This window comes from Nicrophorus vespilloides, unplaced genomic scaffold (genome assembly GCF_001412225.1).
Source record: "Nicrophorus vespilloides isolate i.1.1-1 unplaced genomic scaffold, Nicve_v1.0, whole genome shotgun sequence".
Taxonomy (NCBI): domain Eukaryota; kingdom Metazoa; phylum Arthropoda; class Insecta; order Coleoptera; family Silphidae; genus Nicrophorus; species Nicrophorus vespilloides.
The window spans coordinates 42591-58216 of NW_017097198.1; the positions used below are offsets into that span (position 1 = coordinate 42591).

General features: G+C 39.8%; 5 protein-coding genes across 8 annotated transcripts in view; 2 read left to right on the forward strand and 3 right to left on the reverse strand.

Annotated features, from left to right (window-relative positions):
• Nucleotides 1–1760: 1760 nt before the first annotated feature.
• Nucleotides 1761–3601, forward strand: LOC108559388 (FAD-dependent oxidoreductase domain-containing protein 1-like). Its single transcript, XM_017916656.1, has 4 exons — nt 1761–2228; nt 2288–2782; nt 2842–3234; nt 3289–3601. The coding sequence occupies exons 1-4, from the start codon at nt 1905–1907 to the stop codon at nt 3541–3543; spliced, it is 1467 nt and encodes a 488-aa protein (XP_017772145.1). The 5' UTR covers nt 1761–1904; the 3' UTR covers nt 3544–3601.
• On the reverse strand, nt 3536–4455 carry LOC108559389 (transmembrane and coiled-coil domain-containing protein 1). The gene is made up of 3 exons (XM_017916657.1): nt 4233–4455; nt 4003–4177; nt 3536–3941 (listed from the first exon to the last, which is right to left on the reverse strand). Exons 1-3 carry the CDS (start codon nt 4369–4371, stop codon nt 3704–3706), a joined length of 552 nt encoding a protein of 183 aa, XP_017772146.1. The 5' UTR covers nt 4372–4455; the 3' UTR covers nt 3536–3703.
• Nucleotides 4456–4731: 276 nt separating this feature from the next.
• On the forward strand, nt 4732–6729 carry LOC108559382 (kinesin-like protein KIF14). The gene has a single exon (XM_017916645.1). The coding sequence runs from the start codon at nt 4853–4855 to the stop codon at nt 6656–6658; it is 1806 nt and encodes a 601-aa protein (XP_017772134.1). The 5' UTR covers nt 4732–4852; the 3' UTR covers nt 6659–6729.
• A 790-nt stretch (nt 6730–7519) lies between these two features.
• On the reverse strand, nt 7520–12817 carry LOC108559381 (glycerophosphocholine phosphodiesterase GPCPD1-like). 3 transcript variants are annotated; one of them, XM_017916643.1, is made up of 4 exons: nt 12742–12817; nt 8819–10174; nt 8254–8721; nt 7520–8191 (listed from the first exon to the last, which is right to left on the reverse strand). In XM_017916643.1, the coding sequence occupies exons 2-4, from the start codon at nt 10148–10150 to the stop codon at nt 7817–7819; spliced, it is 2175 nt and encodes a 724-aa protein (XP_017772132.1). In that variant the 5' UTR covers nt 10151–10174; nt 12742–12817; the 3' UTR covers nt 7520–7816. The 3 variants fall into 3 exon arrangements, with proteins under 3 accessions (XP_017772132.1, XP_017772133.1, XP_017772131.1); XM_017916644.1 differs by lacking the exon at nt 12742–12817 and adding an exon at nt 10296–10459 and having other exon boundaries at nt 8819–10170; XM_017916642.1 differs by lacking the exon at nt 12742–12817 and adding an exon at nt 10296–10459.
• Nucleotides 12818–13191: 374 nt separating this feature from the next.
• Nucleotides 13192–15626, reverse strand: part of LOC108559380 (serine/threonine-protein phosphatase 1 regulatory subunit 10-like) — an 8079-nt gene continuing 5644 nt past the window's right edge. For both annotated transcript variants that reach the window (XM_017916640.1, XM_017916639.1), the window contains exon 5: nt 13192–14606. In XM_017916640.1, coding sequence (XP_017772129.1) covers nt 13213–14606 — 1394 coding nt within the window. In that variant the 3' untranslated portion in view covers nt 13192–13212. The remainder of the gene's footprint in view (nt 14607–15626) is intronic.

Here is a 15626-nt window from a genome sequence, read left to right on the forward strand (position 1 = left end):
CATTTATTATTTTCATTTTAAATCGGAATCATTTTTAATTCAATTATTATCGCTTTTTTTATAGAGGAAGGACACGATTTATTTTTTTGCTAATGAACGTGCAAAAATTGCTTTTAATTAGTCCACACGATGATTCATTATAGACTTCTCTATTACGTAGGCTGAAAAAATTTGTTAAACTTTAGATGCTCCAAGTTTTTTTTTTAATATATATGTGTTGCTATATATACAATTATTATAAATTATATTCTCTTTAACGTTGTAAAGAATTTTTTTTTAACAAATTGTTTCAATCTATTGCAATATTTTATTTTAATATTATTATAATGATATCTATTATTAATTATTTTTATTGTAATTATTATATTAATATCTACTTTTTTTTAATGTGTTTATTTAATTATTTTAAATAACTTTAGTTAAGTTGATGTAATTGCAATTTATATTTATAGATATATACAAATATTGTTTTCTCTTTATTAATATTAACGCTTTTTGCTGTTACGAGAAAACTTCTTTTTTTAACATCATTTACAATTTGTTTGTAATTTTATTTTCAAATAAAATCCATTGTAGACACATTATTTACAGTCTTTTCCCACTTATTTGCATACCCGCACCCAAAGAAATACCGAGTATTTGTTGATTTTTTCCATTTCGCAGCTGAATTTCGTGGAATATAACGTTATTTCTTTTTTCTCTCTTACGAGATTAACAATAATAAATTCCACTTTTACACAATTCTTGCAGTATCCATAATCATGATGTTGTGTAGCTATTGATTTTAAATATAAAAGGTAAGAATTATCTTATTTGTGATATAAATTTATATCTAAATACTAACTAATAAAACTACTCGTTCTTAACTTTAATCTTAACTCGGATAGGTCAGAGTCATTTGGATTTCAAAATGGAATAACTTTGGTTTCCTATGTACTAAAATGGGGACATTAGTACACTAATACTAATACTGAACTTGATATCATACATTTCTATAATGAGACTAAAACTGTTTTCAGAAATAGTCAGTTTTATATGATGTTGAAGGTTAACAGAAGAAGGCACCGAAAACTATTTTCAGTTAAAAATGGATATTTCAAACGAGCCAATCAGATTGCTGAATTTGTAAATTCAACCAATGAGAGCAAAGAGAACACGCAATGCATTATGGGTTCAAATTTTCCACAACTTTACATGTATCACATTTAAAGGATATCCGCGCTATTTCTGTGAATTACATGTACAATATAGCGAAATTTGTTGAAAGGATTAAATATAAATTGATATTTCGTCACTTACAAGTAATTATCTTGTAGAAACTTGCAGGAAACTTTCGTTCTGTGGAGGAGTTACTTTGCACAACTTTTCGTCTTCAAATGGCGTCACTTTCTCCGCAATACCAACTTTTTGAAAGTTAGAACATGTATTGTTATATATTTGTATTGCAAATTAAGAACTCTGCATTCGAGGATTTTGGTTTATATTAGGCATAAGTTTACAAGTACTTTAAAATTGATTTTATACTCAAACAAAAATAAGGAAATTTCAGTATTTAATTTTTAAGTTTAAGAAAACAAAAGCTATTATATATAATAGTACTCGAGTATAATTGTTAATTTATTCTTTTAATATTGTTATTAATAAGATTAAGACTTTTTAATTATTTGAAAAGTTTAAATTGTGATAATTCAAAAAAATAGTTGCTGAAAGTATGCAACCAAACTATCACCGACGTATGAAACATTTGAACCTTGATGACATTTGCCATAACCTATTAGTGATATCTGCTGAGCATGTACCAATTAGGATAAGAAAAATTGTTTATCATATAAATGTTGTATTGATTATTGAGCAATGATAACAACTAATTGACGCTACAGTTGAGTTCGAGAGAGTGCAAAGAGATGTTGTTCCAAAAAATTTCGAGCGTTTGCAATCAAGGAGGCTTGCTGAGGAGGTTCCTGCACACGAACAAAGTACAATTCAGGAAACACGAGCATCCCTTCAGCAGAACGTGGCGAATCCTCGGCGATGACATGAAGAAAATCGTAAATCCGCTGAAGAGGGAGGAGGAAAGGGGACCGTACATGCCCTTGAAAACCCTTCCGCCTCACGCGGACATCGTGATCATAGGTGGCGGAGCCGTGGGTTCGTCCATAGCCTACTGGATCAAAGAGAAAACGGGTCTTAAGGGGCTCAATCTCGTGGTCATAGAGAAGGATCTGTCTGTAAGAATGACCCAAATTGATAAGGTTGATAAATTAAAATATATATTTATGTATTTCAGTATTCAAAATGTTCAACCGTGCTCTCAATGGGAGGACTGAGACAGCAGTTCTCTTTGCCAGAGAACATTCACATGTCACTGTTCGGCGCCGAATTCATGCGAACTCTGAAGAAGCGGTTCGGAGAAGATGCAGATGTTTACTTCACTCCGAATGGGTATTTGATGATGGCCAGCGAGCAGGGCGCCGGTCAGCTGATGGACAATTACAAGCTGCAGAAGGAACTGGGAGCCGTCAACACGCTTCTGGGGAAGGAAGCGCTGAAGAAGAGATTCCCGTTTTTGAATGTCGATGATGTCGAGTTGGGCTGTTTGGGTTTGGAGAAGGAGGGATGGTTCGATCCGTGGTCGTTCCTCTGCTTGATGAGACGCGGAGCGATGGATCTGGGCGCGAATTACATAAGCGGCGAAGTCGTCGATTTCACGTTCGAAAACCGCGACGATATTTACGTTGAGGGTATCGATATGGGCGAGTACGAGGGTTTGGACGAGATTGTGGTGAGTGGAGGTTTTTTCCCCCTAATTGTTTTCCAAGTTGAAAAATCCTCAGATTTAAGGTCAAAACGGCTGACGGTGAATTGAACCACATCAAATTCGCTTACGCGATCATCGCCGGTGGCGGAGATTCCGGAGAGATCGCGAGGAAAGCGCGCATCGGCACTGGACCGGGAATGCTTTCTATACCTTTGCCGGTGGAGAAGAGGAAGAGATACGTGTACCACTTCGAGTGTCAGAGCAACGAAATGCCCGGAATTAACACTCCACTGACCATCGACTACACGGGAACTTACTTCAGGAGGGACGGATTAGGTGGAACGTTCTTGTGCGGATTATCGCCGGAAGCCCACGAAGAGCCGAGCATCGAAAACTTGGATGTAGATCATCAGTTCTTCGATGAAAGGGTTTGGCCGATCTTGGCGCACAGAGTACCTGCATTCAACAGCCTTAAAGTAAGTTCCAAATAACTGCTTCCAATCATCATATTAACAATTAAATGATTAAAGGTGAAAAACGCCTGGGGCGGATATTACGATTACAATTGTTACGACGAGAACGGCATCATCGGTCCACATCCCTACTACCACAACCTCTACATGGCCACAGGATTCAGCGGTCACGGAATACAGCAGGCTCCTGCTGTAGGAAGAGCCGTTTCCGAGTTGATCTTGGACGGAGGCTTCCAAACGATAGACTTGACCAGACTAGGATTCGACCGACTCATAGTCGACAAGCCAATGTTCGAGTCCAACATAGTTTAGAAAAATTGTTTATTTTCCAATGGATTTAAATTATTTATAAATAAAAATCGAAAACATGCGCGGATAATATCATTACAAACTCGACGTCCTGCGAGGAGAAGAAGAAAAGAAAGAAATTACCGCCTAATTAAAAACGTTGCTCATCCATATTTTCTCTCTCTTATTTGAACTGGCCGGGGCCTGGACCGAAGAGGCTGTTGCCCTGTTTGGAGGCGGCGCGCGACGGTGCGAATCCCAACATCTTTTGGATGTTCTGCCTGATCGACATTGTACATAAAATGTAGAGGAAGATGAACGAGCATTCACTGTAATCCTCTCCGGACAAGTTTCTGTGGCTCAGACCCTGGATCCACGATATCGGCATGAAAGGCAATTTAGCTACAACCCTTCCATCAAAACTAAAAACCAAATCCAATTTAAATAATTAGGTTACAATCACATGATCTTAAAAAAACTTACATGCTATTGAACATACTCAAAAGGGCAGTGAAAGCAAAACCGATGGCAAACATAGATTTCATTTTAACAAAAGACAAATCCTTATTGTTGTTCTTCAACCTCTCCTCCTCTCGCTCAATCTTCTTCTTGTGCTGCTTATCCAAGGACTCTCCGTGAGCCTCTTTGCGCTTCTCCACTGCAAAATCGAAAACCAACATCAGTTTAATTCATAACTTCTGATAGAGACTTACGTTTCTTGCTCTGCTTCTCCACTTCGTTCTTCAATTTCTGATATTTTTCGGTCCTGTACACCAGAAGCCACGTTAAACCCTCGCCCAGAAGCGCCGTGCAAATCGAGATGAAAACGATTAAAAGAGTATCGGCCCACATTGTTGTATCTCTCAAAACGGAAATTGTTAAATAGATTAATTTAGAATTATTTAATAAATAGGGTTATAAAACATTTTCGATGGGGATGACGTTTAATTAAAGTTCGATGACGTTACCAGTATCAAATCTAGCTAACTTCATCCTTAATTTATATCGAATTTTTCTATTTCTATGAATAATCTTTATGAATTCGCGTTAATTTAAATTTTAGAAATATCTATTCTTGTATAATAAGAATAAAGCTGTTGAAATTGTTTAAAGTTTGAATTATTCTGTTAATATTTGAACTACTGTTTGTTTATTGTTGAAGTTTTATTTGAACTACTATGCTAACTTCATGCTATAATTGGATTGGCGGGATGTCATGCGCGACGAGCATCTGTCAAATGACGGTTGGAACATTTAAATATCAGTTGATTTCAAAAAAAATACCTCAGTTTGTTGCAAAGTAGAAAAAAGGCAAAAAAATTAGCAAGATACGATGGCTTTATCAGCTCCACACACGCCGAGGAACCTGTACGCCACCCCGCGAAGAGTAAGGCAACAGCAAGCGCTCGCACAGACTCCAGAATGTTTCAATAAGGTCACCATGGAAACCCCAGTGTCAGTCCCAAAGAGACTGAGCAGTCGAGAGAAATTTGACCAAGAGAGAAATCTGACAGTGGCTGTGAGGGTGAGACCGATGAATGCAAGAGAACTGGCCTGCGTGAGTGTCTCTGATGCTGTAACAGTGGAGGATCAGGAAATCATTATTAGATCGAATGTGATAGGAAACCAGACGAATCTTGATCACATCTTTCAGTATGATCACGTGTTTTGGTCTTGCGACGAGCACAATGATATTTACTGCGGTCAAGAGGAAGTCTACCAGACAATGGGTATGCCATTGCTGGAGAGTGCGTTCAGGGGATACAATGCATGTTTGTTTGCATACGGACAGACTGGTTCGGGGAAGAGTTACAGTATGATGGGACAGAATACTGGAGATGTTATTGACATTGACGTGAACGCGGGAATAACGCCAAGATTCTGCAAAGAACTGTTCGATAGGGTTTCTGTGCTGGAGTGTCCTGCTTCGGTGGAGGTGAGTTACTACGAGATTTACAACGAGAAGATTCACGATCTGCTGTCGGAGCAGACGACGAATAAAACGCCTCTGAAAGTGAGGGAGCATCCGGTTTGGGGTCCGTACGTGGTGGACTTGAGCGTGCACAATGTGAAATCTTACAAGGAGTTGCGAAGCTGGCTGCTGTTGGGGAACAAGAATCGGGCGACGGCTGCGACGGCGATGAACGAGAAGTCTTCACGGTCGCACAGTATTTTCCAAATTGAGGTTTGCTTATCCGAAGGATCGAAGGAGGGTAGTTCGTCGAGGAGGAGCAAGATCAGTTTGGTGGATTTGGCGGGTAGCGAGAGGATTTCGAATGCCATGAACAACGAGGAGAGGATCAAGCAGGGAGTCAGCATCAATAAATCGCTGCTCACATTAGGAAAAGTGATCTCTGCTTTGGCTGAAAACAAGAAGTCGACGCAATTTATACCGTACAGGGAATCGGTTTTGACCTGGCTTTTGAGAGAGAGTCTGGGTGGGAATTCGCTGACGGCGATGTTGGCCACAATAACGCCAGCTTCTAGCAACATCGACGAGACTTTGGCGACGCTGAGATACGCGTGTCAGGCGAGATCTATAGTGAATAGGGCTCGAATCAACGAGACTCCCAACGACAAGTTAATCAGAGAGTTGAGAGCTGAAGTGGAGCGACTGAGGGCTTTGACGCTGAACAACGAACGCAACTCCATGTGTTCCATGATCAACGAGCAAGAAAACGATGAATTAAGAATGAAACTATCCATGGCCGAGGAGCGGCTTTCAGCTGCAAAGGATAACTGGGAGCAACGCTTCATGGAAACCAGAAACCAATTGGTTGAAACGGAGAAGAGGAAGGAAGAATTGGAATCGCACATTAGAGTGATGAAGGAATCCGAGACGATCCAAGTTAATCTATCTCCGTACAAAACTAACTTTCTACAAGAACTAGAGAATATTCTAACAAATAGCGCCAAGAAGGAGAAGAAAGCAAAGATCATGAGCAAAACGGAGGTCGGTTTAGTTATGAATCAGATCTACGAAGGTCTCAACAATCTGAGACCGACGGTGGATGCAGTCGACGATAACGCGAAGCTGCTTTTCGCGAGGGTCAATAAAATGTTGCAGAAGTTCGAGTCGAATTTGATCAACGGATTGAACGAACAGGGGTGCAGTAAAAAAGTTACATTCGATTTATAACGACCGCTGCGCTTCACACAATTATTTATTTGTTATATAAATATTATTAATAATTTTTTTTTTTATATATATTTTATATAAACTACATCTTTCTGTATTATTTTTGAAGACTTAAAAAATAAATATTTTTGTTTACTTGGGACAACATTTCTTTTGTGTTTCTAATAAAATCTAATTTTCTCGTTAGGTTTTAATCTAATCCAATGATAATTGAAAACAATCAACTGGTGTAAACTTTATTGAATGTGCAAACTTTCAAGTTGATAATAAATTAATTACATCGTAAGAGAATATGGATTATTATTTTTTTTCAAAACAAAAAATGAAACAAATCAAAATATTATTTTTAGTTTACACTTGTTTTATTAACGTACCCTTCCAATCATTTAAATCACTTATTGTTTACGTAACCATGGCGATGGAGTCTGTACGACTGTCGTTGTCATGGTAAAACTCATTTTTTTTTTTTGGTTAAGGTCTATCGTCATGGCTTGTTATTGTTAAGAATAATTAATATAAATTATATAAATCACATTCGCTTTAGCTACAATCACAATCATGTGGGGAATTTATCTTGTACATCGCATCTCTGGAAGTTTAATTTCATACAAACAGTACGATTCAATTCGTATCAAGCATAAGAAACCTTTAAATTAAGAATTCACGAATAATGAGGAAATACAATTCTGCATATTTATACCTTACATTTTCTAATAAGGCCATTCTCATTTCATTTTTTTTTTCTTACAAATAATTCAAAGGTTTCAATAGAGACGAGTTTGTTAAAATTGTTTCTCTTTTCAAGTGTTAGTTAATCCGAACACAATTTAGGGTAAAAAAAAAAGAATTAAGCAAACGTTATTGTTTTTCTTTTGAAGAAAAGTATATTCTTTGTTCGAATTTTGTTCAAATTTATTTAAATTTCATTTTGTATTTGAAAAAAAAATAGAATTGCATCCAGAGGCAAGAGCCAGTATCGTTATTTAATAAAGCGTTATTGCATAAAAATCACCCATATTTTTGTTATCGTATCGAAATTGAGGTAAAAGTCTTGTCTTAATTTAATATCAATGCGCTTGAATATCGTTCATTTGAGTATAGACTCAAAATTGCACTCTTTCTTGCGGATATTTTAAATTAATTAATTAATTATAGATGTTAATGTTTGGAGCCGTTTTTCTGGTAATCGGATAGGGTGCTTTCCAGGCTCTGAAGAGAGGTGGCGGTAGATACTTGATCCATGCAGGCTCGTGCCTTCTCCACGTCGAGGATGCGCTCCTTGATTATAGGTAGAACTGGCGGTGACATTGGGACGTCCGCATTGGCGGCGGCCAACCTGAGAAGATCCTTCTGCGATTCTCGAGCTTCCACCATGAAGATGCTTTCCTTCACCTCTTTGGACGAGTACTGATCGATCTTGTCGTAGATCACTCCGTGCATGCCCAACTCCTTCAGGTACTTGATCGTGGCGGGATCGGCGTTGTCGTCGCCCCAGCAGAAGATGACTAGATTGGCTTCTCGAGCCATTTTCACCTGAACCACACAAACAATAGAAATCAACAGTTCTTCGTTGTATCTAATTAGTTAAAGCTTACGAATTCAGGTTCTCGCAGGATATCCTCCGTGTGCACGTTAACGCCTAAGATTTCGACCATGTTAGCGTAAGCCACGGCTCTCTTGATGTCCCAGCACCTGGGATCTTTGTACTTTGGCCATTTGGATGTTTCGCCTTGCGTGAGGAACATCACCGGATACTTGTTCTGCTTCATCCTGATCATCGAACATATATCTGGATTGAAGCACGAGAAGATGATCCTCCTGCCTCCTGCGTGCTTCAGGACGACCTCCAGTATCGTATCCAAATACAGGTTCAAATCGGTCGGATGGTACAGCTCGTAACTGTCGTCCAACCTCTGCATGGTCCACTTGATCTCAATGTTGAAGCCGACATGAGGATTCAACACTTCAAAGGCGTGCTGCAACGTCGGGAACGGCTGGTGCTCCTCCAGATCTTCATCGAAGAAACGCGGATTCTTCGATTTACCCTCGGATAAATGATAAACCTGAAAACAATCACATGAACTTCTTTCACATAATTCAAAAGAAAATAAATGATTTTATGAAATTTACATTTAATTATATAGTTTTAATTACAATTACCTTCAACAATCTTAACTGCTCAAAAGTTAGATCCTTGATGGGTATCTCGAGCATGTCGGTTTCGTGCAGCTCCTTCTTACGTTTCATCGATATGCAAACGTGGAAGTCGTGATAGATGATGGGTACCATGTCTTTGCTCAACTGGACGTCGAACTCGACGAAATCCGCTCCATGGTCAATGGCCGTCTTCAGACTGGCGATGGTGTTTTCTCTAACTTCAGCGCAATTCTTCATATCCTCCTTGAAACTGTTTCCAGCGCCCCTGTGACCTACATCCAACCCTTGCCTGGTCTCCTTCCAATGCCTTGCATAGGTTAAACTCAAATCGCACTTCACCCCTGGCAATGGCTTGATCACAATGTACTCCAATCGGAGCTCACCCATTGGTCTGTGCTTGGTACTTGTTATGGGCAAGACCATGTTTCCTTCGGAACCTCTCAACGAGCTTGGCAATATGTAACTGAAGCCTGCATGGTATGGGGGATCTCCCTCAGAGAACCTCGAACTGTACACGTACAAGTCAACTAAGAATGCAGTTGTTTGGGGAAAGAGAACTGTGGACTGGAAGATAAGCATCGCACCTTCCTTGTACTCTTCACCAAATTGATCCTGGACATGGAAACCGGGATCGAGCGCATTCAGATCAGCCACTTCTGTCATTGCATGTTTGGGCATCTCTATGATGTCTTGCGTGTCAGTGCTTAAGGACTCCTCAAGAGCTTCAGACATGGTCTTGGGGATATTGGTGCTGTGCTGCAGGATGTTGACAGGCGTGACTTTGATGAAGATGTTGCGATTTACGTATTTCGGTAGCCAGATTGTTATTGGATCTTTGGTCAGTTTGATCTGCACGGTGGTTTCCTTGTTCAGCCAACCCTTGTCGATTCGCAGATTCGTTTTGTAGTCGCCGTAGAGTTCGGGTTCGGCGCTCGAGTTCGGCGACGAATCCTGCGCTTCGATTCGCCTCGGCGTCAGATTGGATTCCCAATTTCGCACGATCGATTGGAGCCCCAGCTCGACGACGATGCACACGCAATATCTGTAATTCACCGCCACCCTGTTGGGGATCTCGACAACAGCTGACCAGATCTCAGAGTCGTCTTCCTGCTGGAGAGGCACCACCTTGTCAGGTGCCCAGGATCCCAATTCCGGGGGGCTTCCTGAGACACACACCACCTCACCAGGCCTCAGCTCTGGCACCCTGACACGGAACAGCCAGTTTCTGGGATAGTATTGGGACATGGTGCTGGAGATGCTGTGCTCTTGAGAGTCACCTCTTCCTCTCCTTATGTTGGCGTTGTTCGGGTCCTCAAGGAAAAACCACTTCTGCATAGTCTTATTAGATTGACGGACTATCTGCAATGAAAAGAAAAAGTATGAGCGCGGAACAGAAAGCCCATTAACGTGTTCACGATACAAATGAATGACATTATGAGTAGGGAAAATAAAAATAAACTCGCTTGCTTTTCAAAGTCACCTGATTTGTTGGAGCATGTTTGACTCGCAACACTCGCGTTCTCTCTACCACTGCAAACTGCAAGCAACTGAATCAAACTGAATTACAACAACGACGAAACCTCGTTTCTAATCGTGCCTTTTCATTCTGCTGCTAAACAGAACACAGATGATCTTTGCGCGCGCAATTTACGCAACGTGGCAACAACAACTACACTTTAAATTACTATAAAATATATACCCTCAGAGGCAACAACCTTTGTCCTTCCACCTGTTAAAAAGGAACATCTACAATCTAACGATACGTTTCAACGCTTTACTTATGTAATCTATCTTACAGCGAGAGAATCATCCTGACCTACAAAAGAAAACAAACAAATCTAAAAAGTTCCTTGACCTTTTGCACTAAAACATATTCGCAGCATAATTAAAAACTGATTCTAATGCTAAAGAAATAGATAAATCTTTTACATGCCAAAAGGAAAATGCGAAAATTTCCATTGCAATCATATAATTAAGCTTATTAAATGAATTCCGTTTAAACCGCAACGCAACGTTTTTTTTTCCTTTTTATATATATATAAAAATAGGTGGCTATTGATTTACGACAAACAATCGTTATGAGCTCCAACTACGTTCTAGTTGCCTTTGGCACCGATTCAAATGTTTCAATTTATCCTTGGCCAACTCGATTTATTTACAATTACGCTTTTGTTTCTTGCTACAATTAAAACGCGAACAGAAACAAAATATATACGACGTTGATAAGCTATCAAATATTCTTCTATTTTTTTTTTCTGATTCCAATTAGATTTGGAAATCCCAATTTGCGGTTTCGCGAAAAACCCATTTATCTTGGTAAACAAGTATTAGAGAATTACTTCAAAATGTGTTGTAGAATTTACGTCTTTGAGACAATGTTATCTAAATGCATGAAAAACTCTGACGTAAATACATTAAAATCACCGTGAAATATTTTGCTTGCAAATTTACAAAGTAATCTATTGTAAAAGTGAAAAAAAAAAGAGTAGTTATATAATAAATATATCAATAAAGTTTTATTTTTTTTACATCGTCGACTTTCTCCGATATAGAAAAAGAAAGTGCTCGGATTACTTTCGATTTCGTTTGAAGAATGAACGCGTCGTGAAAGAGAAAATAATGTATGTTAATATTTGCTTTAACAAGTGATTTGCATTGAAAGTGGGACAGGAATAGCGCAATTGCAGTTTTTGATAGAATGCGCTTGTTGTTTTGTTTGTCGCTACCGCAAAACTAAAGGACACGGACAAAGCAAAGGTTAAATAAAATGTATCGTAGATGATCTAACAGGACGCCAGAATAAGATCCAGAGTGCGCGCGGAACAACGAAAACGCAAGACTATCAAAGAGTTGCTGGTGGTCAAGGCGACGTAACTTGTTTGTAGGACGAAACAATAAAACAAATTGTTTTTTTTGTTCGTTGTCATTGGGAACGGAAACTATAATGATGAGTTAACATACGTGCAGCGCTCGAACACGCAACTTGGATTTCGTAACGCTGTTTTTATCACATTTTTTGTTTTAATCTTATCAAAATGAGAAAAATAACAAATTATATTTGTTAATAGTTCGTAATAAGCGCTAATTTCAGTTTAATTATAATAAAATAATATTAAATATTAGAATCGATTGGAAATCAACAGAAACTTGGGTTAATAAAGAAAGTTAAAAATTTATTATTTTCTAATAAGATACACATATTAGTTTACTATTTATATGTCAATGAGTTTGACAAAAGCAAACTAGATTAGATAACAGAGTAACAATTTCAAAATGAAATGAAATTTTGAAACCCATTTGTGCAATAAATAATCTGACAATCAACAACTTACCTTTATTACAAACAATGTAAATATACAAGTCTAGTAAAACAGGATGAAATAAATTGGGTTTGATCGGGAAATAAATGAGAGACTGCGAAAGTTCGGTGTTCCGATGATCGGTGGAAAAATTATGATATCTGCATTTATTTAAACACATTTGTTTCGAACGAAACAAAATCGTAATAATAAATTAACACAATCAAATCATGTAACAAAATTAATGGAAAAAAAAAAGAAAATCAATCAATCGTCATCATTATGATACACACATATATATATATATGTTTGTGTATATATATATATATATAATTATGCAGTGGACAATTTCCCACTGAAATTGTTGTTTCTCGACACAGAAAAATCGTAACGTAATCAATGAATGTATATAATTAATGTGAGATTATTCCGTAAATAATAATATTAATAATTGTAATAGCAGTAATAATAATAATCGTAGTATATATATATACATAAACTTACAAATTGTACAACAATTATATATCTATATACGACACTCTATATAAATATATATATATATATAGAAAAGAAAATATATAATAATGATTCAATTAATTTGTTTGTTTTAGAAAACTTGCTTCATACCTTATATAAAATTCACACTTTTTCTTTCTCTTAACTTTCTCGTTAAACTATCAACTAGTAATGTTTTTGTTTTTATTTGGGGGGAAGGTTTGAATCGCGTGGAAACTCGAAAAGGGGGGAAAAGAAATGTAAAATTGTCCCGATGCGACGGCTCTCGCTGCTCGACTGCCGACGAATTGTCGGTCGCTTCCCGCTAATTGCGGGCATCCTTATCAAAGAAACACCACACACACATACAATACACTGTACACGACCGCTTCTGTATTCGAATGTGTCCTTCCTTAAACACCACCTTCTTCGTTCATCTCATCCAACAATTCTTGTCGCAACGCGACAATGTCCCACCACTTTTGTATTATTTACAATTTATTGCACGCTGTTTTCAAGCTACACGCGATATATCACAATACGTTTTACTTATTATCATCTTTGAATTACTCTACTAGTGCGTTCCGATGTTCGGAGCGTGTACTAGTTGGGATGAACGAAGTGGCAGTTGTCGCGATTCCGGCAGAATCCGTGCTTCTTCACGTTCATACAGAAACGACCTCCGCCGCCGCCGCCGCCGCCTCCACCACCACGATTCGGACCACCGCCACCCCTGTTGTTGTTCCAGTTGCCGGGGTTGGGCCCGGGACCGGCCATCCGTAACCACGGACCGTTGCCGCCTCTTCGGAATCCTCCACGGCCTCGCATATTGTTGAAGTTGTTGAACATGGGTGGTCCGTTGAAGGGTGGTCCTCCGCCGAAGCCGTTATCCGGCGGCGGCGGTCCTCCGAAGTTGTCGAACATGTTCGGCGGACCGTTCATCATATCCGGTGGCGGATGACCCGGCGGTGGCATACCGTTCCAATCCGGGTTCGGCGGTCGGATGAGGTTCGGTGGCGGCATGAAACCGCCCGGACCGAACGGCGGCATGTTCGGTGGCATGTTGTTGGGTGGGAATCCGGGACCCGGTGGGCCGGGCATTCCCATGAACGGTGGTCCTCCGGGTCCTCCTCCGCCCATGTTCGTGAAGATCGGCGGAAGGTTGGGTACGTGCGGTGGGGAGCCTTTCGCTTCGGGCCACGGTTGTATCGGGTTGTCCTGATCCGGATTGTCCGGATCCTCGAGCGGGATGATTATGGGGTTGACCATCGCGTGCGTCTCGACGTCCGGCTCTGTCGCCGAATCGGGGATGCGGTTGTTGAAGTAGATCGCCTGAAGGACGCGTTTCTCTCGCGCGAACTGGATCTCCTTCTCCAAACTCTTCGAGCCGAGCACCACGGTGAGATCGGCCAGCTCGAGCTCCATCATCGGCCTGTACGGCAACTGCGCTTCCATGTTGTCCTCGTTGGGCAGCTTCCTCGACCGAAGCGCCTCACGCTCGCTGCTCATCTCCATGCGCGCCATATCCATGAACGGCTTCATCACGTTCACGCGCTCCGTCTCGTCCAGCTCGAAGTACTGCACCTCGACCAGATCCGCATCCGCCTTCCAACGGATCGACCTCTTGGGTCCTTTCCGTTTCGCGTACGACAGCACCCCCTTCAAACCGTTCGCATCAGTCTTCGTCGTCTCTCTTACTTCGTCCTCCTCGTCCGGCTCCGCCGGGGTATCGGGAATCTCGGCGCGGCGCTCCCCGTCATCGTTGTTACTCTTCTCCTCGTCAGCCTCCATGGCACTCTCGCCCTCCGCCAACGTATCCTGATAGAAGTTGGCTGGAGTTATAGCCTTCAAGTTCGTAGGAGACGTCGGCTCCGAAGGCGGCGGTGAGCTGTCCTTCGACGCGCTCGGTCTCCTCTTCCTCTTCTTCGGCTCCTTCTTCGCAGTCGCCGATGCGGTCAGCGCGTCCATGAATATATCGCTCTCTTGCAAAATTGCCGCTGCAATTACGAAAAAAAAAACAAATTAAAAATCAAATTAAAACAAAATTTAAAAACAAATGATCCGGCACGGCATCTGGATTTCTTTTCTTTTTTCTTTGGAAATAAAAACCGCAGTTCTGCATACGAATTTATTTCTTCTAAAAATGGAAAGATTAATAGTATAAATATCATCAACAAAATCGAGAGCAAAAGAGTGGCGCAACAACAATATAAACAATTCCTAAAAAGAAAATAAACGATTCATCAAGATCAAGATGAAGAAATTTGTCAAGAATAAAAATATGTTAAGAATTGATGTTCAAACAAAGAAAACAGTATTGAAAGATAATTGGACAAATCTAACTGTTTGCAATTAAAACATAAATAGCAATATTTGAAATGTTTTAAGTAATTAAATCGATCATTGAAGATGCAATTTAGGATTTAAACGAAAACGTTCATTTCCGATTCGTAAATTGAAAGTTAAATGAAGCGTGACTGAGTAACTGAACTTCGAGTGAATTTTCTAGTGTACTGTTTGTCTTGATTGTACTGTTTTTTTTTTAAATTATTATCAAAATTAGGTAAACGGAACGCGTAAATTATCCGATAATTTACAATGCAAATGCAAACGATAAGCGGCGCCTACTTAACATTTCCGTTAAATAATTTGCGATTCGTTTGTTTTGAATGGTTCATTGTAATTAGTGAAGAAAAAGAATGAACGTAATTTGGCTTTAACAAAAGAGAGAAGAGAAGAGAAAAACCGTTCGAAATATAATCGGATGGCTTAGTCAGCGTGACGCAAAGATGAAGCGCGCGGCGCGTGACGCGCAGGATAAAAATACGTGCAGATCGTCTGCTCTTTGACGAAAACAAAAATGAAAACAATAATAAATAAAGGGGGAGAAAAACGGAAGAATCCGCCGTCCCTCAACGCGTTTCCGTGAACCGGATATCCGCCGCCCTTGATCACAAACAACATCGCGCCAAAATCAAAATCCTTCATGAGGGTTGAAAAAAGAAACATAGGGGGGG